We start from the raw sequence: 26196 nt of genomic DNA on the forward strand, positions 1-26196 counted from the left end.
TGAGCTAATAAAGCATCTGAATGTTTGCTATTAGAGTGACGAGTGAGACCCCTAGAACTCAAACATATTTTATTACAAAATTGACAAAATTGGTGTATGCGAATCATGTTGTTTTTGAACAACATCACGTAACAAATCCTGATCAATAACTGCATTGTCGAGTTAAATCAAGCTCATCTTGATTTAACTCGACAATGTGCTCGATATGAATTAAATCTTCTGAACTTTCGGCCATCATTAAGTTTATTTTGCACCTTATTACTGCGGACCACCCGATTTTCAACTTGAACAATAAAAACTGTTAGAAACGGCCTGTCACGGAGAAAACTGTCCGTTGAAGTAAACTGTCCGATCGGACATTTTACTCCGGAGTAGAACGTCCTACACGGCAGTTTCGTAATGGAACTTTATTCTGGGCATGCGCATTGACAAATATTTATTAGGTTAATTATTCAATAAAGATGCGGAACTCAAAAAAAAACATAAAAATCACTTTTTTTTAACAACTAAATTTTAAATACTTATTGATAAAAATAGTTTATTAAATTTTTCTATTTTATTAAATATTAGGTTATACTAGTTTTCTATAAAAAATATATATATATATAAAACATTTATCCCTATTTTATAGGATCTAGAACTTTTCAGTTTTTTTAGTTAAAATTTTTTAGGGAAGTCAGTAATTATTGATAAATAAGTACTTAAATGAATTTTTTGAGAAAAGCTGAAATGTTTAAGAGAAGGAGTTAAGGTATTTGGAGATGCTGACAAATTTTGAAGAACCGATTATTTTTTTTTATATACTTTTTTCGTAAAATAAAAATATACGTTTTCCCCCTAAAACTTCCGAAAGTAACTATAGAAACTTTCTAAGATGTCCGCGAAAACTTAAGGAATAACAATCTAATAAATATAAAATGAAATATTCTTTGTTGTCTAGTATACAAAATATTAACTATTTATTATACTAAATATTTATTATATTCGGAAATATATATATATATATATATATATATATATATATATATATATATATATATATATATATATATATATATATAATATATATATATATATATATATATATATATATATATATATATATATATATTTATATATACACACACATATTTTTAACAATAAACATTAAAATTAAGTCGTTATGCAATTACTATCGTATATACAATTATCTATGAAACATCACAAGGCTTTTCTTTTATAAGTTTTTCTTTCTTGAGTAGTTGGACGAATTTCCAAAGCTTCTGGGGAGTTTTTGATGTAATGATTGGACAGAATACTTTGTAGTCTTTGTTTTCCTTTCATATGGCAGAAGGTGCTGTTCATACTGTTGAATTCAGCATGCATGCTTTCTAAGCCTTGCTCTCCATAAATATCAAGACCTAAACCCCAATTTCTAATGAAATCAACACAATGGTTTTCTAATAAATGCATTTTTGGCGTAATGGACTCATTGGGCCATGTTTTACGAAAGTAACTCATTAATTCTCCAATGGCTCCTTCTGATTCCAAAAAAAAAATTAAATTAAAAAACGTGAAAAACTAAGTAAGAATAATTATGCAAGCAAGAGGAAATTTAATACAAGTAACTTAATACAAACAGTTTATAAATATGTATTTTTACCTAATTCTAATAATGGATTATTATTAATTATTTCACTTGAATTCATAAAGTTGTAAGCATGTACCGTATTTGGAGAACAAATTTACAAATTTCTCACTTAAGATCTTTGCCTCGTTATGTACATCTGTATCAATAAATCCAAGATCTGTTACTATCTTAGGTATCGAATTGCAAAGATGTAGGACACTGTTTAACTAATAGATGAAAAATAAATTTTGTAATTTACAGAATTAGTACTTCTATACGTTATATATTTACAAAAATATTTATACAATTTATATTTACAAGTATGCAAAAATATGTATGGAAAAACCTTTAACATTTTATGAACATGATTCCCGATAAAGCATTTTCCGTAGTAAGCTTGTCTTTGAACATTAAGACCACATAGAACTTCATCAAGGTTTTTCACAAGTGGTCCATGCGATTTTTCAAATGTTTTAGTTTTTAACTCTTCTTATTCAATAAGCTATATAAAAAACAGCACTACATAAACACACACACAGAAGCATTTGCTATTACATTGATAAATGTTTCATTCACATAAAACTATAGAATATTTTATTTTATTATTTCAAATATTAACTTATTATACCTTAGCATTTTTCTTCTCCATAAAATGAATTACTCTGGGCTGAAAAATTTCATTGAGATATTCTTTATTTTCAGGAGAACGTAGAACTTGTGTTGCCATTGCTTCATGAATTAGCTTTATTTTTTCACAATATTCAGAAATAATTTTTTCTTGTTCATATATTTTCAACTGAACTTCAATATACTCATCAAAACTTTTGTCATTTACAGTTTTATTTTTTAAACACATTTTAGCTGCAATTTTTATATCTATGAGATGACAGCCATCTTCCAGCATATTAAAAAATTTAAGATAAATTCCTAATGAGATATGCAACGATGGAATGCCAACCTAGATTCATTAAATCAATAAAAACAATATTAAAATGATATAAATAAGTAAAAAATTAATATACTATAAAAATGTAATATATTATAAAAATACTTGTGTTAAAGGAATATTGAAAAGTGGTGAATCAATGACATTGTTACAATACTTTGCAAACCTTGGTATTTGACCTTTGTGAATGAATTTTTGCAAATCTGCATCAAGCGTTTCCAGCGTGCGACTGGAACAATTACTTATTTGTTGAGCATATGGCTTTTTCATCTCTGCACGAGTTATATGACAAAACAAGCAAGTATGTCGACCTAATATGATAATATATTTTATACATAGCGTTTAAAAAGCCACTAAATATGATTTGTTTGTTGCACAATTTTATTATTTGGATTTATACCATTTGCACCAGTAATTCCATATGCTGAACATAAGAACTTGTAATCACCAAAGATAAATACTCTAATTTTTTTCTCACTAAAAATAATTTTTATTAAAGTAGATTAAAATCTATTTATCCAAATACATTAAACAATTTGATAAAATAAAACCTACTTCCAACACAGTGACTGCAATTGATTAATTTGTTGTGTAAACATTGAAAGACCCACAATAAGGTTAGGTTTGTATTCTTTTGCTTCAAAAATACTAAATACATTTGTGTTTCTTCTGGCATTAGGCTTATCAACATACACAATTTGATAACACATCTTAAAGGATCCACCACCATAATCACCACCAATTTTAATGTGAATTTTGTCATTTTTTATATTGGAATGCTGTAGCAAATTTTTCCTATTTAATTTGTAATTGAATTTAAAATAATTTTAGAAAATAAATAAACTTTTAATAAAAAAGCATATACAATGACAACATTTTTATACAGACACACATTTATGTAAAATACTATCTTTACTTTTTTAGAAGATTGAGTTTGTTTATTATATGTGATGGAAGATCTTTAATGTATCCCAAGGAGCATTTTTAACTTCAAATAAATCACTGGAGTCTTTTAAAAGAAAGTTAAACAGAGCATTACAAACTACCCAATCCTCTCCAGACCAGGATTTAGCTACTTTTCATTGCTTTTTGTTTGATGCACATTTTATATCTTTGGTTTTAAGCCATCTATAATAAAATTTTAAACATTTTTTATTTTTATTTATTCACTCTTTCATTTTAGTTTGATTTGGTCAAATTCAAAGTTTGTATATATAAAAATAATATATATATATATATATATATATATATATATATATATATATATATATATATATATATATATATATATATATATATATATGAAGTTAATTTACCTTGCAAGTATCTTCATGTTTGAATATGTAATTCCCATATGAGCTTTCATACTTATCATTTCTTCAGCACTTATAACTGATAAAGGTATGTCTGACATCTTCAATATTTTAACTTGATCTTTTACTTCGAATGAATTTAAAATAGCAGAGGTTTACTGAATTTTTGTTGTGCTGGGCATACCAGAGGTCACATTAAAGAATTTAAAACAGCTTGATGTCTTTTTTTAATTGTCCTTTTACTAACATCTGAGCCCTCTTTGTATGCCATCAAGTTGGAAGTAAAGTACAAAGGCTAGAAAGAAAAGTGAAATCAAATTATATTTTATTAATTACAACAAAACATAATACAGTTTATTTTATTTTGCTATATATTAAAAATACGTCCTCCGGAAGGAAATGCAATAAAGTTTGATTCAGAGATAACTAGCTTTTGCTTTATTACATGTAATGCAGCATCTTCAACAATCCGTGGTATAACATCATTGTCTTTTAATAAAAATACATCAGCTAGAGTTGTATCAAGTCCAACATTATTTTTTTGCTAATTGGAGTCAGTAATAATTGATCACCAATACAAATTTCTTCGTGCAATTTTTTAAGCTCATTGTCTTTAACCGCAAATTTTAATTTACATTGCTTATTGCAACCTAAAATAATGCGCTCTATCAACTGTGTTACATTAACAGAATTTACAATTGTAAATAATGGAATGTGTTGATTACAAATAAAGCATTTTGTTTCTGTTTCCAGCTTTCCTTCAATCTCCTTAAATATACACACTGAGCAAAAAGAATGATGACACTCTTTTAGTATTAGTGGCTTATACATAATGTTGTTGCACAAATTGCATATACATAAGTCTAAATGGGGATTTGATACAGGATCAATATCAATTGCATTTAAACGCAAAGTTTGTTCTGGTATACTAGCAATTAAGCTATTAATGATTGGCCTGGTCCATCTTTTCTAATTTCTTTCTATTATACATGGCCGACCAGGTTTACATTTTTTAACTTTCCTACCAGAATCTTTAGAGAAACAGGAACATTTGTCTGCACATGGTAATGGCCATTCAACTACTTTAACACTGGTGCTAGAACCTTTTTCAATGTTCCTCATAATGATATAGCACTTCCTGCACATTTTTTGTGGATGAACATTTTTATTATCAATGTTGATGTTTATATAAAATGAATTTTCGATTCTTTCAGAATATTTACACACATCAACTGAGTCTTTCCTTATATATTCTCCACATATTCTGCAAATGAGACTTAACTTGGTTAAATGGTCCATGTTTATAAAATATCTAAATATAACATTGTGTAAGATAAATTAAAAATTAGCCCTAAAAAAAAAAAATCGGTCTCTACAATTAAGTTTAAAGGAAGTACAATAAACTGATGAAAATAAAAATACTTACTTTCAGATACAGAAAATTCGTTTTATTATAACATAGATGCTTAAAAAATATGAAATTTTAAGAACAATTTTTTACCGTTTAATTTAAAAGTTTTCCTTGAAAATCCTATTTGCAACACCAAAATTTATAAAACAAGGTTTTAACAGTTATCTCTGAATTAAATCGCTTCGGTTAAGAAAAATTTTGAAATATCAAACATAAATAAAATCAAGTTGGAGTAGCTGAGCTTCAGAAAGAAATAATTGAAATAACCTAAAATTTTCTCTAGTTTTACAAGTGTTGACTGCGCATGCTCAGAATAAAGTTCCAATAAGTATCAATTTGAAACTGCCGTGAACTAAACAGGTAAACCGGTAATATTATTTTAAATAATAAAAAAAAGGAATGTAAAAAAATGGAATACAAAATTAAAGAATTATCATAACTTATAATAAATAACTGCCAAAGATATTAAAATAACATAATGGAAACAATTTAAAAAATCCTTCAAAAAAAGTTGCATAGTCTTTACATTTGCGCTTTTTTATTATCCGCTGAATATCATTGTCTTCTTCTACAGCTGCTGTTGTTACATCGTAATTATTGCAATCTTCGTAGGAATCTGTAAAAGGAATAAGAAAACATCTGATTATACATTTATGCATTTAAAATTGTAAAAGGACATGTCCAAATAAATTATATAAACAAGTTATATAAAAATTAACTAGCTTAACATATATAAAACATTGTGAATATAAATTGTAATAAAAACAACTCAATAAAACTTTTTAAAAGCTTAACAGAAGTTTAAACAAAAAAAATCATCCTGACGTATTTTTTATTTTTATAAGTTTGAAACACCGCCAATTCTCACCACGTTCAACTCTATCTATGAAACTCACTAGTTGCACAAAGTAATTTTCAAAAGATAGTTTCATCCAATTTTCAAAAGCAAAATTCTTGTCCTGGGTTAATTCTTGCAAAGTTAACACCTTTAGATAAAATATCGTTTTCAACTTTAGTGAATAGTGAAGAAATTATGAAAGGATGGAAAGCTCAAGATTTAAAAATGCTATTAAAAAAGCAAGGAATTAAAAGTATTACATTTGAGTATGTTGACTAGATTAGAAAAAAATTAAAAAGTAATTTAAAAAAGAGAATAGAAGATGATGAGAGAATTTTATTATCATTAGACGAGTTCCAAAAAAAAATGACATTATATGTGTATGAATATCCGTATGAAAAACGGAATTGTGAATAGCATTGGTATGATAAGAGTAAAAGACACAATGCCAGCACCAAGGCAGTTGAGATTGTTATTAAAAAAATAGACGACTTTGGTTTGCAGCTCAAAAACCACATATTCGCTGTAATAACAGATGGATCGTCTGTAATGAAAAAAATGGGACGAGTGATGGGTATTTATCATCAAATTTGTCATAGTCATGGCATACATTTAGCTGTGGTAGATGTTTTATATGCTAATCATACAAATTTAGTAGAACCTGATGACGAATATTTTGAAACAAAACTTGATAATCCTTTAAGTGACAAATGTGATGGTGATGAGAAAGGTTTTGAAAAAAGCGAAGGGCAAAGTTGGCTTAAAGTAGCTTCTGCCATTTATGAAATCGAATTTGTTCAAGATTTTTCATCAGTAATAAATAAAATTAGAAAAATTACTCGTTTTTTTAGAAAATTACCTGTAAAAAACGATTTTCTGCAAAGAGAGTCTCAAGAAAAACTGAGAAAGGAAAAAGTGATGATAATTGATGTACGTACACGCTGGAACTCAATGTTGGCAATGTTAAAACGGTTCTTGGAGTTGAAAGAAATAATAAAATTAGTACTAACAAATTTGTCAGTTATTAATTTATATCCAAAAAATTGTGAAATTAAGCAGGCTGAGGAAATTGTAGAATCATTAGAAATCATTTAGGTAAGTTCATTGGATTGGGAAGGCGAGATTGCAATATAATTGATGCTTTAAAAATATTTGAGTTTTTACTTTCTAAATTGAAAACTCAATCAAGTGAGACTGGTATGAAATTCTATGAAGCAGTAAGTAAAAGAACATTTGAACGTAGAATTATTAATGTAGAAGGCTTGTTAGAATATTTATATGATCCCAACACTTACCTAAAAGCACTTACTCAAAAAAATGCAATATTGAAACAATCAACAAGAAATGGAATTGCTCTAACAATTAAAGAAATCGTTCATAGTTTATTTCTCATTGATGAGAATGTTACTGAAAATAGTTTAAATCGAGAAGATGAGGCTACATATGAATGTGCTGAAAACGTAACAAGAAAAGAAGAATTGAATCGCATTTTGTCAAAGAAAAACACCAGTGTTTCAACAGTAATAAATTTTCAAAATAACGTTTCATCTTTTAAAAAAGAAATAAGCATTTTTGAAAAAATTAACAAAAGAAATGGAAGTCATTTATTTGAACAAATGTACAATACTTTGTTAACTATTCCACCATCGTCGGTCGAAGCTGACAGATGTTTTAGTGCGGCAGGGCTTTTTGTAACTAAATTGAGAATATTTTTAAATGATGAAACTATTGATTTGTTATGCTTTCTTTGCTCATATCTTTTACAGAAACAAAATGGACATGAAATAAATGACTTATATTTGAACCTCTGAAACATTTATATGAAACGTTATATTTGAACCTCTGAAACTTATATTTGAACCTCTGAAACGTTTTTCGCTTATGTATTACGAATTAGTCATGAAACTTATTATGTTTTCAATAACTATATAAATTAAAATTCTTTGCCTCTTTTAACCATTATAATATTATAACCATTCTTATTACAGTGGAATGTTTTATTACTTTGAAACAAAATTAATTTATATTAAAAAAAACTAAAATAGTACTATTTATTGTGTAATTAAAAAGAAACTTTATTTTTATTTTTCATAAATTATTCGATTAATCGTTTTTTTTCAACCAATTAATCGTTAATCAAAAATTTCTCAAAATGGTTAATCACAACACCCATAGTTATGACCTACATTATTTTTCAGAAAAGCTCTTGTTGGAGGATCACAAACAACTAAGTGCAAAATAACTGTGTAATTTAAATTCTTCAATGAAATCTTTTTAAAAATTCGTTAACAGAGTTTGGCTTACTATCTCCTTGATATAAGGCAACAATCGTAGTTGAACCTTGATTAACAGTAGAGGGAATTGGCCAAAATTGTTTTTTAAAACATCTATAAAACGGTATACCGTCAACATTTATTTGCAGATTGAATACATCGCTGTAAGTGCCTAGACTTATATCAGACTGTAAACCTTTTGTAAGGCCAAAATATATGCATTTTCCACCACATCATTCCTGAATTTGTATAGTTGAAGGAGTTTGCAATAAAGAACGACTATCTTTAGGCAGCTGGCATCCATGTTTTTTCAACAAGGTTATTAATCCATTACACGATGAACGTGTCAGTATGACATTAACAACCCATTAAACTAGATCAATTTAGCTAAAACCCATTGCTATTTTCTGATATATCAACAAAATTGCATAAACTTGCATTGGAAAGGTGTTATGATTCAGCTGATATTTCAGAAAATATGGTCATAATAGTTGAAGAGTCTGATAACTCAGGAGATTCCAATTCAAAGCAACTATTTACATCTTTAATAATTTTTCTATACTTTTGCATATACTCTGCTTGTGAAGTCATTTGAATGAACTTAAAGAAAAGCCTTCAATTTGAGTATTCAAGTACATGATATTCAAATATATTTTTATACATAAAAAAAAATATTTAAATTAAATATTTAAATAAAAAAACATTTTCTATTTAAAATATATGGGTGTTATTGGACAACTTGTAATTCAAATATTTGTCCATTATACGAATAATTTTTAAAATTAAAAACCCACAGAAAGCTTTGAAAAAAATTTTAAGAACTTTTATATAAGGTACAACACCCAGTGTTTGACATGCTACCTGTCTTCGCCACTTGATCTTTAAATGAATCCTTGTCTTTAGTTTTAAAGTTTGGATCGTCAAACTTTTGCCACATATTAAGCGATCATTGTTCTATAACTGACAAAAATTTGACAATCCTAAATTTTAAATTCGAGGAACGAGATTCATTTAAAGATCAAGTTGCGACGACTAGGTCAAATGGTGAACACTGGGTGTTTTACCCTAGCCTTTATATGGAGAAAGGAAAATATATTTTTGTATGAATATATTATGTTGACATTATTTTGTTTTGTTTTTTTAAAAAAAAAAGTAAATTTAATTTACGTATGGTAAATTATTAATTTTACTAATATTTAAACTGTTTATAAATATTAGTAAATTTAATAATTTACCATACGTGCCCATAGCAACCAGGGTGGCAGCATTTGATCCCCCAACCACAGCCATTTAAATAAAGGTTGTTTTTTTCAGAATTTTTATTTCAGAATTGTTTATGATAATACAAGAACAAAAGTTCACGTGTTTTATTTAATAAATTAATAATTTGTTGAAAAGAAATTTGTAAAAATTTTTCACAATTTGAAAATGATGTCCTTTTTGACAATAAAATGGTAGCGTTAAGACCCAACATTGGTTAAAAAAAATTTTTATGCGCGTGTCTTATAAAAATGAAGAGGTAAAGCATATATAAAACAAGTTATATATATATATATATATATATATATATATATATATATATATATATATATATATATATATATATATATATATATATATATATATCAACCCTTGGAATTAGCAAAAATAAGGTCGGCAATAATTTGCCGACCTCAATCTTTTAGAGGTCGGCATCAAGTCGGCAAAAAAAATTTGATGCAAATGTAATACTATAAAACATAGAGACGAAGTCGGCAACTTTTTGCCGACCTCAAACAATTTTTTGTTGGCAGTTAGGTCGGCATTGCCGAATGCCGACCCTAATTCCGAGGGTTTTATATTTGTATATATATATATATATATATATATATATATATATATATATATATATATATATAGGTATTGTGGTTTATTCTCCTCCGGCTAGTTGCCATACAGAGACCACCATACCAAGGCACGCAAAGACATGTTCAGCCCCCCAAGAAGGAGCGTCATAACAGCTTTACGGCCGAGAGTAAAGTGAGTTTTGGAAGAACGAAGTTATCTTAGAGCAAAAGATAGAAGTAATCGTGTTAGAAAGATAGCATAGAGAAAGCGGACATGATTGCACATGATGTTAGATTGTGCAATAGGTAGAAAACATGCCGAAATTAGGTTAAACTAATGACAGCAGTTACGTATTAATTGTAAACTAATTTAAGAATTAGTTTTTAATTAATACGTAACAACACACACACACAATATATATATATATATATATATATATATATATATATATATATATATATATATATACACACACACACACACACACACACCTATAGTATCACTTATGGGGACATATTTTACAAAAAAACGAACACGAGGACACAAGCATTATCGGGGACATTTTTTTTATTCTTGTTATTTTTTTGTCCCCGTAAGCATCGTTTTTTTATCAAAAAAAGTGTCCCCATAAGCAACTTTTATAGAGAAAGAAAAGTATATATATATATATATATATATATATATATATATATATATATATATATATATATATATATATATATATATATATATATATATATATATATATATATATATATATATATATATATATATAATGATTTTATAAAAGAGTTCAGAAAATTTTTTGCTTAAAATAGTTGCAGCATCAGTTGTAAATTAATTTGTTTTTTAAAAGGAAAACCATGTCTCGTAAAAATATTTTCTTTTCTTTATAATTTTGTTTGCTGGTGATGCAGATCTTATAGATAGTATTGGAGATTAGTTGGTTCGGTCAGTATTACCAAAAGTGCTTTCTAGCTGAAAATGTGATAAATCATTTTCTTTGCAGGGTTTATTTATAGCAGGATAAAAATCAAACTTTATTTTTATTATTGTTGGTATTCTTATTGTTAAAAGTTTCTTTTTGTCTTTTGCATATTTGAAGAAAATACAAAAATTGATGGCACAGTATTTATTTTAAATCGGGTTTATGATGACACATGCAATATTTTATTATCTGGGGCACTGTAACTGTAATCTGATTCTAAAAAATGATCAATACATATACAAGTATGTTTGAATGTAAGAAAAATTTCACATTTCAAAGCCACAATTCATATTTAACATAATTCAAAGTTTTTTTAGAGGAAATTTATTGAAAGATTTCGTTTCGTTTTTTATATATATGCTAGAATATCCAAATGCAGCACAAAATTTTATCATTTTTATTATGAATCTATCAAAAGAAATAGCTAATTTAATAAAAGCTTCAGCAAGGTAAAGCAAATGACGTTTGGAATTTACTACTTATTTTATGCGATGTTTACTGTTTCTGTCCAATAGAATAATGGCCGATAAAAATAGTAAACAAAAAAATCCGTTTCACTTGCAGTTAATAAAAAAACCCGGAGTTAGACATCTAGTTATTTATTATACGTTTAATGATTTAATGTGTGACACCGGTTGCGCAAAAATTGCCAGAATTAGATATTTTTGCTTTACACACTAACCGACTGAGTTCTCCGCCCAAACATTTATAATAACGATAAAATGAGCTTACATCTTTTTTGAAACACTTCAATTATTTTGTAACTGTACTTTCATTATTTTTGTTTACTTGACTTAATTTTCGAATTTTTAAGTATTTTATTAATTACATTCATTACCTTATGCTTTTTTGAAACACTGTCTTATAAAAATGAGTAACTTTCATTTTATAAGATAGTGTTTTAATTCTGTTGGGTAATCGAAACTGAGAAAAAAACTATAGGACCGTTTTAAACTATAGTGTGGCACTTAATGGTGAGACAATGGAAAAGTTAACGTCGGCCTCATCGCCAATCGGTAAGAAAGTTTTTCTTATTCAAATTTTCATAAGAAAATGTTAATGTTATAATGTTTTATGCAATCAAAAGACGTTTATTTCAAATTATTTAATGACCTCTTTTGATAAAAGTATAGTAATGTTAAATCTAATTAATATTAAATTGCAAATTGTCTATAACTAACATTGAAATATTTTCTTTAGATTACTCCAAATATGTTCATCGTTTAAATACATATGCAATAAATATATGGCCTAAGTCAGCCCCACAGTTTATAAAATATTTAGCTGAAGCAGGATTAGTTTTCACAGGAAAAAATGATTTAGTGTATTGTTTTGAATGCAAAATAGAACTTTCTGGTTGGTTAGAGGACCATGATCCATTTCAACGTCATAAGGATGTTAATTCAAATTGTCCTTTTATAACTCAGCAATCCAAAAAAAAACTTGTTAATATACAAAATGATGATAAGTAAATTAGTATTTTTGTTTTTTATATACTTTTATTATAAAATAACAAAATAATTGTTTATATTATTATTATCAAAAGTTATTTTATTAAAAGTTTATTGTAATATTATTTTTTCCTTATAAATTTTTGTAAAATGCGTGGGCATGTTTTGGTTTCTTGCAAAATATTTTTGATGACTGGTATAATATTATTATTATTATGATGAATAATAATTACATAAAAGCATATATCTAAAACATTTAAATATTTTTTTAATTTTTATATTCTGTCACTTGACCCACAACTAAAACTCTTATTTAATACATGTACAATTCACAGATAATTTATCAAAATTTTACAGTATTAAATGCAATAATACAATAAATAATATAAAAAATAAATAAAAATATATAAAAGTAATAATACAGTAGCTTGATTTTTGGCTTCTTTTAGGTCTATGTTTTTATTACTTTGAAATAATCAGCCAAAAAATATTGCATAGGAAACTGAAACAGCGTTGTAAAACTAAAAACCATAAGTTTCAAGCAATTTTTTATCAATGATATTAATAAAAGAGAATAATTTTAATAGGCTTTACAATCCAAGTATGAAATCTGAGGATAAACGCTTTCAGTCTTTTGGAATGTGTTCACCTCATAAACACTGGCCATCACCAGAAAAATTAGCCAAATCAGGAATATACTATGATTATAGCAAAAAAATGATGATCTGCTTTTGTTGTGGTTTTATGGTAGATTCGTGGGAAAGTGCTGAGCAAGATCCTAATGTGAAACATCGGTATTTTTTAGTGTTTGTTTACTATTTCAAATTTATATAATGACTTGAACTTCTCAGTGGAAAAAGATGAGAAATAAACTACTAGCTAACAAGTCTATGATTAAAGATAATGGTAGTTACTAGCTACTATTGCTAGCTAATAGTATTATTATTAGCTACTACTACACTACTAACACCCTATAAATAAAATTTCAGACAAATTTTAATTGCATTTATTATGTAATTTATTTCATGCACGCAAAAAACCTTTATACTTATTTGAAAGAGGATTTTATAATCTATTTAAATTTAATTTAATTAAGTTAAAAATATTATTTTAATATTGAAAATAAAATGGTCAAAGTAAAGGACCTCGAAAAAATTATGGACATTTTTTTCCAAAAAAATCGAGAATAAGGTAAAACATTTGTTGCTAAGCAGTTTAAGGAATGGGGTTTACCCAGATCAACTGCTTACGATAAAATTGTAAAATTGGAGAATGGATCTCTAAAAAGAAAAGTTGGAAGTGTTCGAATCGCTAAGGTAGCTAATAAAGAAAATATTCCAAAGGTTGCTGCATTTTTTGAGAAATAAGTCAAGGTGCTCCCAAAAGAAAGTTGCTCAAGTTTTTAACTGTAGTCAAACTCGAATTTCCCAAGTATTAAAAACAATGACTAACATTCGAACTTTCAAAAAATCAAATTGTCCAGATCGTAGCCATCAGCAGAAGAAAGCTATGCATCCTAAATGTCGTAAATTGTACGAAAATTATAAAAACTTGGATTTTGTTATGGATGATGAAAGCTATTTTACCTTAAACAATAGCACATTAGCTGGTAATGATAGGTTTTATGCCGCTGATCCTTCTCAATGTTCTGACCAAGTAAGATAAATTTGCGTAAAAAGTACAAGGACAAGCTCTTAGTTTCTTGCTGCATCAGCCCCCGTGGAATAAGCCCTCTTTATATTCATCACAGCAAGCACGCAATTAACTAGTACACTTATAAAGAGATATTAGAAAAAACTTTACTTCCTCTAGTATCAGAATATTATAAAAAGACAATGAGTTTATCTTCTGGCCTGATCTAGCTCGATCACATTAGGTAAAGTCGGTCATCAACTTTTTAAAATTGAAAAAAATCAAAGTTGTACCCAAAGATATAAACCCAACTAACGCTCCAGAAGCAAGACCAGTTGAAAACTTTTGGGGTGATTTAAAATAGCTAGTGTACGAGAATAATTGGAGAGCTGAGAATTTGGAAGAGCTTGAAGCAAGAATTAGCTATTGTTATTCAAAGATGAATAAAGAAATTTTCCTTACTCAAATAAAACATCTTTCAAAAAAACTTTGTAATATTGCTAAATATGGTATTTGAAATAATTATTTTAATATATTTATAAACTACGTATACTAACATAACAGTTGAAATATTAAATAAAACTTATTATTTCTTAAAATATTGATTTTTAAATTTTGTCCAAAATTTTATTTATGAGGTGTTATTTTGTTACTATTAGCGATTATTATTCTTATTATTATTGCTGGACTAACTCATTTCCCTTGCAAAAAAAATTAATTGAACATAATGCAACTTTAAAGCCATTAATAATAACTTTTAATAACTTACCGAAATTGGTTCATATAGTTACAAATACCTTTATCACTTCAAAGTATTGCTAACTAGAAACCAAGTTATGTTAAAAATTATTTTAGTCAAATGGCTATTTTTGTACAAATTTATCTATTGCTAGCTAGCTAGTTACTATCTGATTTTCCACTGAGTTGATATTTAGTTGTCTTGAGAGTAACGTTTTTTTCTATTTTTGTTTTTAGTGTTGAGTCAAGTTGCTCATTTATAGAACGTGTACAAAATAAAGATAATTTTGTTGAAGAAGATCATAAAAATGTTGAGCATATCCAAATACCAAATGATGGTAAAGAAATAAGTACTTTAGAAGTTGATTATTGTGATTTAGTTAATCCAAATGAAAAAGAAATACAATTGACAAATTCTAATTTATTAGAAAGATTTCCTTCTTATAAAACTGAATGGACAAAACCAGCAATACTTATTGACTACTCCAATGAGCACACTCGGCTAAAAACATTTTTTAGTTATCCTAGAAACTCTCCAGTATCGGCTGATTCTTTAGTTAAGGCTGGATTCTATTACTTGGGTAGGAATGATGAAGTAATTTGTTATAAATGTTTAGTTAGTTTAAAAGACTTTGAAATTGGTGACACTGCCTGGGGTGAACATAGGCGGCATTCACCAGCTTGCCCACTTGTTATAAATTTTTTTAACTCAAATAATTCAAAAACTACATATTCTGGAACAAGTTTTTTTTCAAACCGAGTTGTTGGTTCCTTTGAGGAGTGCAATAAAAGTCCTATTCAAAATGCAAATTTTTTAAGAAATCTCTCTGCAGACTCAACACTATTCAATTCTTCCTCATTCGAAAATGAAAATCTGTTAAACACAGGGCGTAAAGCTTATTCAGAAAGCGATTTAAAATCAATACAGAATTCATCTCATTCTATAGATTTATCTTGTGTAATATGTATGGACAACAATAAAGAAATGATATTTTTACCGTGTGCACACCTAATTGCATGTGGTTCATGTGCAAAAGGTCAAGCTCTTTGTCCAATGTGCAGGTCTCCTATTGTTAGTACATTGAAAACATATCTGAGTTGAGATTTACATTTTTTTATTGTAGGTAATGTAAAAAAAAATATTATAAATGTATAAATATTGCTTTCAAAATTAAGTTCACTAGTTGTTATTTATACTTTTGAAGTATTAAAAAAAATTATTAAAAATTAAGTTATTAAAATGAGCATATTTTAAAAAATTGTGAAAGCTAAGTGGAACATAGTTAGAAAGGAATCTAACTATGTTCCATTTAATTTTCGTCAATCGTCCAAAATTAAAATAAAATATCAATATTGTATATATTATATTTTTAAATATAATTTCTTTTAATCAATTGGGTTGCAATTTAATGATAGAATAAAGCAACTAAACATAGTCACAAACAAAGGTAATGATTACGGGTCGCAAAGGACACATTGTGTTAATTTTAAGAGCTGTTGGACCATCAGAACCAATTTTGAAACAATATGAATGAATAGACTAATATGGTTTATGTAAAGGAGCAAAAAAGGAAGGAGAGGGTCATAATTCAGTGGTTTAACTGCGTACGTGCTTTAAAAATGCCCTCTACGTTAGAATCATTTTCTTACTAAAGCGTTAATAGGGTATAAAATTTTACTAGAAAATAAGATTGGAGACAACGCAGAGCAGCGTGTTCTTCAAAATAAACCTTTACAAAAAAAGTTCTGAAGCGTTTATTCAATAATACTTTAAATTAGCAAAAACTAATGCTTTATTTAGTGGCTGCTTAGAAAATATCAAAGATGATTATTCGGCATATTTATATCAAAGATTGAAAAATTGGCTAAATATGATAATATCAGTATAGCATCAGTCAAATATTCAAGTCTAGAAATTCAGACGGAACTAATTCAAAGTACATGGTAATACCTTATTAAAATTTAACAAGTGAATTTATTTATTGCTAATATTATTTTCATTTATTCTATACTACCCAAGTATAGAATAAATGGAAATAATGATATAATGAAAATGGAGCAATGGTATAATGAAAATGGAGCAAAAGATGTGCTCCATTTTCGTTGTGCGTATTCTATTAGAGTATTTCTATTACTAGGAACTATAGATTATGATTTTAAAGGTTTAAAATTAAAAAAACTTTTTTGGTTTTTTTGGTTAAGCAGATTTCACTGGAAAGGGAATAAAAAAAAAATGTTTGACCTATTTTGAATGAAATAAAGAGCAATTGGACAATGGGTACGACGAAGCAATTAAAGAATGAGTACGACGAAGCAAATGTCATAAGTGTTAGTTACAGAGGTCTGCGAAAAAAAAAAAACGCTTTGTGCGCCAGGCATAATTTAAACTTGTTGTAGATGAAATAGAAGTATGTTGTACTTTGAGTTATTATATATGGCGCTATAAATAGGATTGAAACAATTATTTTAGTTGAAATTAAAATAAAATAAACAATATTTAAAACAAAATTATTTTCCAAATATTATATTTTATTAATAGCTACCTTAACGAACAAAGTACGAAACTTATTTGTATAAACATAAAGAGTGAAAAATAAAATTATTAGAGAACATGATAACTCCTACAACAGAAATTAACACTTAAATAAAAAAAAACAACCTCAACAACTACAAATGCGTTTGCAAGCACAAATGACTGAAATGATGAAAGCACTAATGTCATCAGCAAAATCAAAATAATATATCATTAATAGCTTCGACAAACAATGTTAAGATAAATTTTTTTTAACGCATGAATAAGAAAAATAAAGAAGTTAAAAAGATAACCAAGCCAAGAGATATCTGCAATGAACTAGAGCTGAATTGCAGCTCAACAGGTAAAAAGATGCTTTTTAATTTTGTTGATCCAAAATATTTAAATAATATCGACCAAGCATAGCTTCCAGGTCATATCAAATCAGTTTCTGTTAAATCAATTCACTCTGAAGTATACAACAAAAAAATCTTTTCAATGAAACTATCCTACGGAGACACAATTACCAATTTTATCGCAAGAATCAAATCACCAACAATGCTGTGTGATTTAATAGAAAATGTTCAACCTATAACTGTTTAATTATTCAGAGGATTTAATAACTATTAATAGCTGGAATCAATAACCTAACTCACTAAAGTGGAGTTCTATCAGAAAATAATTATTCATTATATACGTATCTGCAATTATATGTATGTATGCTATCTTTGGAGGAAAACCATCTCTTAACAGTGGTTTGGCGTTTTTGTCAGCAGGAGCATAAATGCACCAACGTTTAGTAATCTGGTTTTATATACAGCAACACCATCGTATGGCTCTTTTGTTTCTTTTGCACAGATTTTTGGATAATCTAGATATTTATTGGAAAAAACACCAGTACAAATATATTTTAATCATATTCGATTAATAAGATTATAATATTCGTATTTGACAAACGATTATATTCGACAAATGAAATTTTTATTTACATTTTTATTTGTGTTCTATTTTTAAACTATTGTCATTTTAGACGTGATATTAATTTAGAAATTTATGGAGATTATTGTTCACATATTTCAGCGGTTTAAAAAACTCGGTAGTTTGGTGGATGCAAGTTTTTTTTTTTTTTTTTTTTGTTTGTTCATTTAAAAATATTTTCTGGTAAAAATGTCGTTGGTACATAATATAAGAGAACATGGAAACTCAAAGAGGTTCGTAAGATCCTGTCACCGAGAACCGTTTAACAATACAAAAATGATAAACCAATTATTTAAAAATATATATATATATAAAATGAAAAGTAAATACCTTTTAAGAAAACCTTCATACAAATAAGATAAGGTATATTTTAAATATTTTAAATTACATTTAGATAACACTTATAAAAGAGAAACGAGATCAGAAGAACTCGAAAATATTATCTATTGAGAAAATAACTTTTTTCAGTTTGTTTTTGAAAGTAGAAAAATTTCAACTTTGGGAAAAATCAAAATTTTTTAAAACTATTTGGTTCCACAAAAAAGCTCCGCGATAAGATATAAGAGATCTTCCAAAATTTGTATGCGAATAATGTTGATAAATAAAATTGTCATTTCTTAGATCACATTTGTTTTTGGGCTTTATTGCATATAAATTTTGATATAGGAGTTAAGTTTATCTTACATTTAAATATAAAGAAAAGAATGGTAAAAACATTTAGTTGGTATATATTAAAAATACTCATTTTGAATAAAAGTGGTTTTGCATGAGTAAAACGATCTTTAAAGTTTATTAGTCGTGCTAGATACTTTTGTTGCCGCTAAAAAGGATCTAATTGACTTATTTAGCACTACTCCATGTGATATTTGAAAAATTTAGATGGCATTAAATAAGGGAGTAATAAAGTTGAATTAATGCGTGTCTATTTACAAAACTTCTCGTTTTATATAATACTATATATTTTTTGAAACTTTGTTGCGCAAGGTTTCAATATGATTTTTCCACGTAAGGTTTTCATCAATAAGAACACCAAGAAAAAGTATAACTTTTGATTGTTTTATTTGAATATTATCTATATATATTTGAGGCATATCATTTAGCAAAAGATAGATTTTAGATAAAATACAGTCCATTTAGTTTTTTTTATGTTAATTGATAACTTATTTGACTTAAACCATTTTGAAATTTTATTTAATGTTCATGTCATTAAATAGTGTTATGATATTATTGCTCGACAGAAAAAGTTTGTGTCATCAGCAAACATTACTGTTTTTAAATTTGAGGCATAATAAAGATCATTAATATAATTGAGAAAAAGAAGTGGTCCTAGTATAGACCCTTGGGAGACACCACATGTTATATCTAGTAAATTTGTTGTATAGGATACATCGATTTGCATATACTGTTTACGATCGCTTAAATAGCTCTTAAGATATTTTAGAAAATTACCACAGATTCCATAATTTTTTAGTTTTTTAATAAAAATCTCACGATCTATCGTATCGAAGGCTTTTGATAGATCTATGAACACTACAAAAGTAAATTGCGATTTTTCAAACGAATCAGCAATATTTAAGATGAAGCATTTATATATATGAAGATGAAGATGAAGCACTGCAAAATCGCTCCGCTCGAGTCCAACTATTAAAACACATTACATTATTGTTCAGTTCTAAATTCAGTTCTACTTTGGGCTAACAATATAATAATTGTTATCACTATGAATCTTCATTTTGGCTTACTATGTATTATATTAAATGCAGCTAGTATATCATCTTCAACGGCCGCCGCAGCACCTACTCCAACTACACACCAATTACCATCTTTCTCAACTACACCAGCTTCAAGTTTTGATAGGTATCAAGCATTTGTCGAGCGTTACAAAAACGGTATTGAGATAGAGTTGAAGTAGTTTTTTCAAGCCAGAAATTAACTGCATGTTAAGAAACCGAAGCAATGCAACATGCCAAAACTTGGCGGAAAATGAAAATGTGATCGAGTTCCTCAAATAAAAAGATGAACAAAAATAATATAATAATTGGTTTTTAATGAGTACGAGTTTATTATATTAACAAATAATATTATATTTCATTCATAATTAAACCGGAATTAACACTAAGTTAATTAGATAAAGATAGGCGCTTAGTCATTTGCAAAAAACTAAACTAAGGAATTAAGTATCTAGGAAATATTCTTAGTATTTCAGAAGAGCATCAAAATCTTCATATTATATTTATGAAAAAGTCTTCTTTATCTAACAAATTCACGTGGTCATGCAGAGATGATCTCTGTTGGGTATCCCTGATGCATATTATATGCAAAGTACAGTCTCTTAAGGTCCAGTTGAATAGAGGAAGATTTTATAATATTAACTTAAAAGAAATCAATGAGATTATTTTATTATTTGAGAAATTCAATTTTTTGTGAATTTTTTTAATTTTGTTTGTCTTAAAATTTTATTGTCTAAGTAGCTAAAAAAAAAATTTCAACTGAAATTTGAAGTTATAAACAAATATTCTAAAGTTATATATAAAAAAATATTCTAAAGTTATATATAAACAAATCTTGTAAAATATTTAGTGTATTATATTTGTATTTAAAACGTTTGTAAATTTTTTTTATCGCTACAATTTACAAATTGTAAAACAATTTGCTTGTTTTTCATTTAAAAAATATTGTATTATAAGGGAGGGGGGGATGAGGTTCTAAGTTTTTATCTATTGGGATTATAAGGCTATAAGCATTGGTATTTTTGATTATTATTTTATAATAAATAACATTATTTAATTAAATGCATTTATTTATTTTAATAACTTCAGATTTTTTTATGGAAAATTTACCTGACTTTTAGAGACTATCTTTTGGGATTATAAATAAGTGCCCATTAATTTTTTTTGTTTTTTATTAATTAACAATCTTTGATTGATGTGTATAAGAAATTTTATGAAAAAAAAAGTGCCATCTTAGGTAACAAATTTGCATCGCAGATCAATTTAAAAAAAATTTTGATCCGACTCATTTTGATGACCTATAACTTTTGAATGCAGCTCTTTAATCAACTGATTTTTTTTTTAATATTTATCCACCACGTGTATTTTTTTAATTTATTTTAATATTTATCCACCACGTGTAATATTTATCCACCAACAGACAATTTGATTTGCATTAATTTTTTAGTTTTTAAGATTAGGCTCTTTAAAATCACAAAAAATTTCAATCTTAAAACAAAAATATAGACTTTAGCCCGCCATTATGGAAAAAGTTAAAATGCCAGAATTTAAATTTTTTGTTCTTTTAAAAGTATCCATATCATACTTGCTGTCTTAAAAGAATTGAAGTATAAAACCAACTTGTTCAAAAGTTTTTAGCTGTTAAAAATGATGAAAAAAACTTTTTTCTTGTAGAGTGAAACTTCATGCGAAATAGCCCACTACTTAAATAGCGTTTTCTTAAAAACCATATAAGATATTGATCTAAAATTTTCAAAACATGCTTTTCTCATATATATGTACAAAATCAAAAAGTTCCAATAAAATTTGAGATGGTCTATGAAGAACCTTTGCTCCACTTGGCAAAGGTCCCTCATATATATATATATATATATATATATATATATATATATATATATATATATATATATATATATATATATATATATATATATATATATATATATATATATATATATATAATCTTTTTAAATCATATTCTTGTTATACGATATTCATATTTGTTGAATTTAATTAAGACGGCAGCGTATAAAGTTTTTGTTTTAAATATACTTTGATGTTATTATATATTTACAATAAATAAATAAAGCAAATATATAATAATATATTTAAAACAAAAAGTTTATACGCTGCCGTCTTAATTAAATTCAACAAATATATATATATATATATATATATATATATATATATATATATATATATATATATATATATATATATATATATATATATATACATATATATATATATATATATATATATATATATATACATATATATATATATATATATATATATATATATATATATATATATATATATATATATATATATATATATATTTGTTGAATTTAATTAAGACGGCAGCGTATAAACTTTTTGTTTTAAATATATTATATATATATATATATATATATATATATATATATATATATATATATATATATATATATATATATATATATATATATATATATATATATATTTATATTATAACAAACAAATAAATAATCATAAATACACTGTCAATCCCAAATTTAATGTCTAAATAAAATTGTATACAAAACTTGACTTATTAGTTAATTATGTTTTACTTATTTACAACGCTATAAGATCCTTTTCTTGTGAATTGAATTTTTATATGCTATAAAAACGTAACTCTAAATAATATGAACTTTAAAAACTTCAATACATACGAAAAGGTTTTATACCATATAAATCTTATGTAATATAGGAAACTAATTTTCAGAAGTACCTATTTTTAATAAAAATCTATACATAATTATATAATATGTATAATATATAATATTATAACAGCATCCTGAATCTAAATTAAAGAGAATTTTTTATGAATGCACTTTTTTAAAAACATATAATAATTTATATGTTTTTAAAGAAGTTTAAAAACATATAAAGTATTATATGTTTTAGTTCCAGTAAAACCAATATAAAGTTAATAGGTGCTACTGCAGCTTCTCCTTGATAGAGAATTTTGATGCTGATTAAGAACCATATAAAAACATAGGTCTGAAAATTAACAGAAAGTGCTCTAATTCGCTGTTGAAGTTTAAAAAATTACACTAAAAAACGCTAATACTCGCCATTTTTTTCGTACTTGGTTTTAATTAAAATCCTTTTCAAGGATGAATTTAAAAAAGCCTGGTTTTTATCAACAATGTAAAGCAAAACTGTTAAAAAATGCTGAATGCATCATTTTCGTGCGGCCGTGGCGCAGTGGTTAGAGCGCTTGCTTTATAAGCAGGAGATCCAGGTTCGAAACGAGCTCTGGACAAAATTTTCGCGTCACGGTAAGGAAGGAGGCGTGAACTTCCTGGTTAAATGCACTTCCGCGGTGCTCTGTGACAAGACCGTTAGGACTTCTTGGGGCACCTAAAATAAAAATTGAAAAAAAAAAAAAAAAAAAAAAATATTTTCTGATTTATCTCTGGCCCAAACCCTAACCCTGTCCCAAATCATGTACATTTAGTCATGCCAATCCCTATTTGTCAGTCGATGTATGTGCATTTAGTTGTGCCATTCCCAATTTGTCAGTCGGTTTATGTACAAAAGCATAATCTTAAATTAATTTTTAAAAAATCATTTAAAAATATATAAAATATTATATTCATAAAAACATTTAATTTGATAATAATTTGACAACAATAAAAACCGGGTCACGTAATTAAAAAAAGATTTTCTAAAAGATTGATTTCAAAATGTAAACTTTGATGTAAAACGTTTTTAAAAAATAGCGAATATTAGCATTTTTTACGGTAATTTTTTAAACTTCAACAGCGAATTAGAGCACTTTTTGTTAATTTTTAGACCTATGTTTTTTTTACGATTCTTAATCAGCATAAAATTCTCTATCATATTCAGAAATAAAAAAAATATATATATAAAAAAGGGAGGGGGAAGGAGAAACTGTGGTAGCGCCAAAATAATAATAAATTTTGCTCCTAAATAAAGTGTAAATATTGAGTGTTTATACCAATGATAAGAGGTGAAACTAGTTGTATTCACAAAAAAAATTTAGTTAAGTAAAAGTGGTTCTATTTTGTGTACCATCATATTGGTGCAAAATAAAGTGAAATTTTAATATTTGTGTTAAAACTAATGTTTTTATCAGACATATATCAAAAAAGAGGTAGTGTTAGATTATTTTATTTTTGACTAGTTTCTTCTTATTTTGTATTGTGGTTTTTTTTTATTGTTTAAAACACTTCAAGGATATGATTTAATTAATAACTGTGTGGATTCTTCTTGATTGATGCCTAAAAGATTTTTTGAAGGCAGTTCTGCATTATGTTTTTATTGTAGTTTAAACACATGCCAATAATTCAAAAATTATTCTGCGTAATGTTTTTTGGATCGTTGGCATGTAAAATTGAAAATTAAGTTATTAATTGTGGAAAAGCTTCTGCATAAATAAAAAAGCTTATAAAGTGTGCTTGATTAGTTTAACTAGTTTCAATGGTGATGATTGATTGGCGAGAAACTTATTTACTTTTTATGTTTTAACTAAATGGTTTGTTATTGTTAAATATTATGTTATGAATTATTTGTGAGGTAATTATATTAAAACTTTTATTTGCATTACTTAGCACAAATATTTAATTATCTTTTCTACAGATTGGTTGGTAATATCCTTTATTATCATATTTGCTTGATGTTCAGTATATTGTTATATAGTTTTTGAACTAGATTAGTAATAAATAGTTTTTAATACATAAATTACTGCTGGTTATAGATGAATTTAATTTTAGTTTACTTCTTTGGGAATTTTATATCATTTACTTTGTTTATTCCATTCGTAATTTTTTTATTACAAAAAAAAAAAGAATTTTGTTACAAAAAAAAAGTGTAACATGCATAACCTCCCAGCTAATACAATACGTTGGGCCAACATTGAAAGTCCTTTTTTTTTTTAACATCTTCACTTCCAACAAGGCTGCAAGCAACCACTTTTAGAGTTAGAAGTTACTGGAAGAAAAAAGATGAAGTTTGTATAACTATCAATTTCTTATCAGTAACTGGGTTGAAAGCTTTTTAAAAAAATTAAAGAATATGAACCCATAAAGCTGTTCAAAAAAAATTAATTTTTTGACTAAAAAACATAAATAAAATTTACTGCATTTTAATAAAGTTTTTCTGTTGCATTCACTTTTATTTATCATCCACGGTGGAGGCTTGTTTTAATAAATTGGGTCTGGATTTTACAATAACAACAAAACTTGGATTTGCTCACTGAAAAAAAAATATCTTCGTTTTTTTAGGCGTTAAAAATGCTTTTAGCTCTGATCACAGCTATGTTTCTTTAATTCTAACAAAAAATGAGATGGTACAAGAGTTATATTAAACAATTTGATTGCATTAATGTATCCGTATAAATTTAATAATACATCATAAGTTGACAATATATTCAAAGACTGATTATTTGCGCAATTTTTATAAGCAAAAGGTCTTTGCACACCAACAATTAAGCATTTATATTTCAAGGGTTGTTTATTGTAAACACTTTTATTTTTTTCAATGTTCTGTTTATTTTTTGTATAAAGCTAATTTAAAAAAGGTTGATAAGTTTTAAAGCTTTAATATAAAACTATAATAAGTTGTGACACTTCCGTTCTCAACAAGAATAATTTATTAAACCTCATATAAATTAAAAATATCAAATAGTTTCTTAACCTCTTTTTCTTTACCTAAGAATTGGCTTAAATGTAGAAATAAACACAGACCAATAATGACAATGCAGCTTTAGTTTATTTACCTAATTAAAAGACTCAAAGAACCATGTTGCATATTCAAAGCGCACTATTACTGAGTGTAAGGAATCTCAAAATTAAACGCAAAATAAAGCAGATTTACTTAAGAACGCTAAAATCTATCAACATTTGTCCAAAAACTGCGCTTAAAATAAATATAGAATTTCAAAAACATACATCTACAA

General features: G+C 26.5%; 2 protein-coding genes across 3 annotated transcripts; one reads left to right on the top strand and one right to left on the bottom strand.

Annotated features, from left to right (window-relative positions):
- Positions 1-1223: 1223 nt before the first annotated feature.
- LOC124807217 (uncharacterized) lies at positions 1224-5583 on the bottom strand. 2 transcript variants are annotated; one of them, XM_065819057.1, is made up of 10 exons: positions 5370-5581; positions 3872-5180; positions 3472-3683; positions 3111-3350; positions 2956-3032; positions 2661-2866; positions 2238-2567; positions 1956-2111; positions 1643-1836; positions 1224-1520 (listed from the first exon to the last, which is right to left on the bottom strand). In XM_065819057.1, exons 4-8 carry the CDS (start codon positions 3263-3265, stop codon positions 2100-2102), a joined length of 780 nt encoding a protein of 259 aa, XP_065675129.1. In that variant the 5' UTR covers positions 3266-3350; positions 3472-3683; positions 3872-5180; positions 5370-5581; the 3' UTR covers positions 1224-1520; positions 1643-1836; positions 1956-2099. The 2 variants fall into 2 exon arrangements, with proteins under 2 accessions (XP_065675129.1, XP_065675128.1); XM_065819056.1 differs by having other exon boundaries at positions 3872-5583.
- A 6223-nt stretch (positions 5584-11806) lies between these two features.
- LOC100215590 (E3 ubiquitin-protein ligase XIAP-like) lies at positions 11807-16201 on the top strand. Its single transcript, XM_065820736.1, has 4 exons — positions 11807-12221; positions 12406-12673; positions 13244-13450; positions 15264-16201. The coding sequence occupies exons 1-4, from the start codon at positions 12188-12190 to the stop codon at positions 16126-16128; spliced, it is 1374 nt and encodes a 457-aa protein (XP_065676808.1). The 5' UTR covers positions 11807-12187; the 3' UTR covers positions 16129-16201.
- Positions 16202-26196: the final 9995 nt, after the last annotated feature.

Source organism: Hydra vulgaris, chromosome 15 (assembly GCF_038396675.1).
Source record: "Hydra vulgaris chromosome 15, alternate assembly HydraT2T_AEP".
NCBI classification, from domain to species: Eukaryota; Metazoa; Cnidaria; class Hydrozoa; order Anthoathecata; family Hydridae; genus Hydra; species Hydra vulgaris.

Excerpts from the sequence above, each read along its gene's own strand:
- LOC124807217 (XM_065819056.1), bottom strand. The coding sequence starts at position 3,265 with ATGTGTTATCAAATTGTGTATGTTGATAAGCCTAATGCCAGAAGAAAC. Across the intron at positions 2,867-2,955 it reads TGGAATTACTGGTGCAAATG|GTCGACATACTTGCTTGTTT; the intron begins GTATAAATCCAA and ends TTATCATATTAG. Across the intron at positions 2,568-2,660 it reads TCAATATTCCTTTAACACAA|GTTGGCATTCCATCGTTGCA; the intron begins GTATTTTTATAA and ends TAATGAATCTAG.
- LOC100215590 (XM_065820736.1), top strand. The coding sequence starts at position 12,188 with ATGGAAAAGTTAACGTCGGCCTCATCGCCAATCG. Across the intron at positions 12,222-12,405 it reads GTCGGCCTCATCGCCAATCG|ATTACTCCAAATATGTTCAT; the intron begins GTAAGAAAGTTT and ends TATTTTCTTTAG. Across the intron at positions 13,451-15,263 it reads GATCCTAATGTGAAACATCG|TGTTGAGTCAAGTTGCTCAT; the intron begins GTATTTTTTAGT and ends TTTTGTTTTTAG.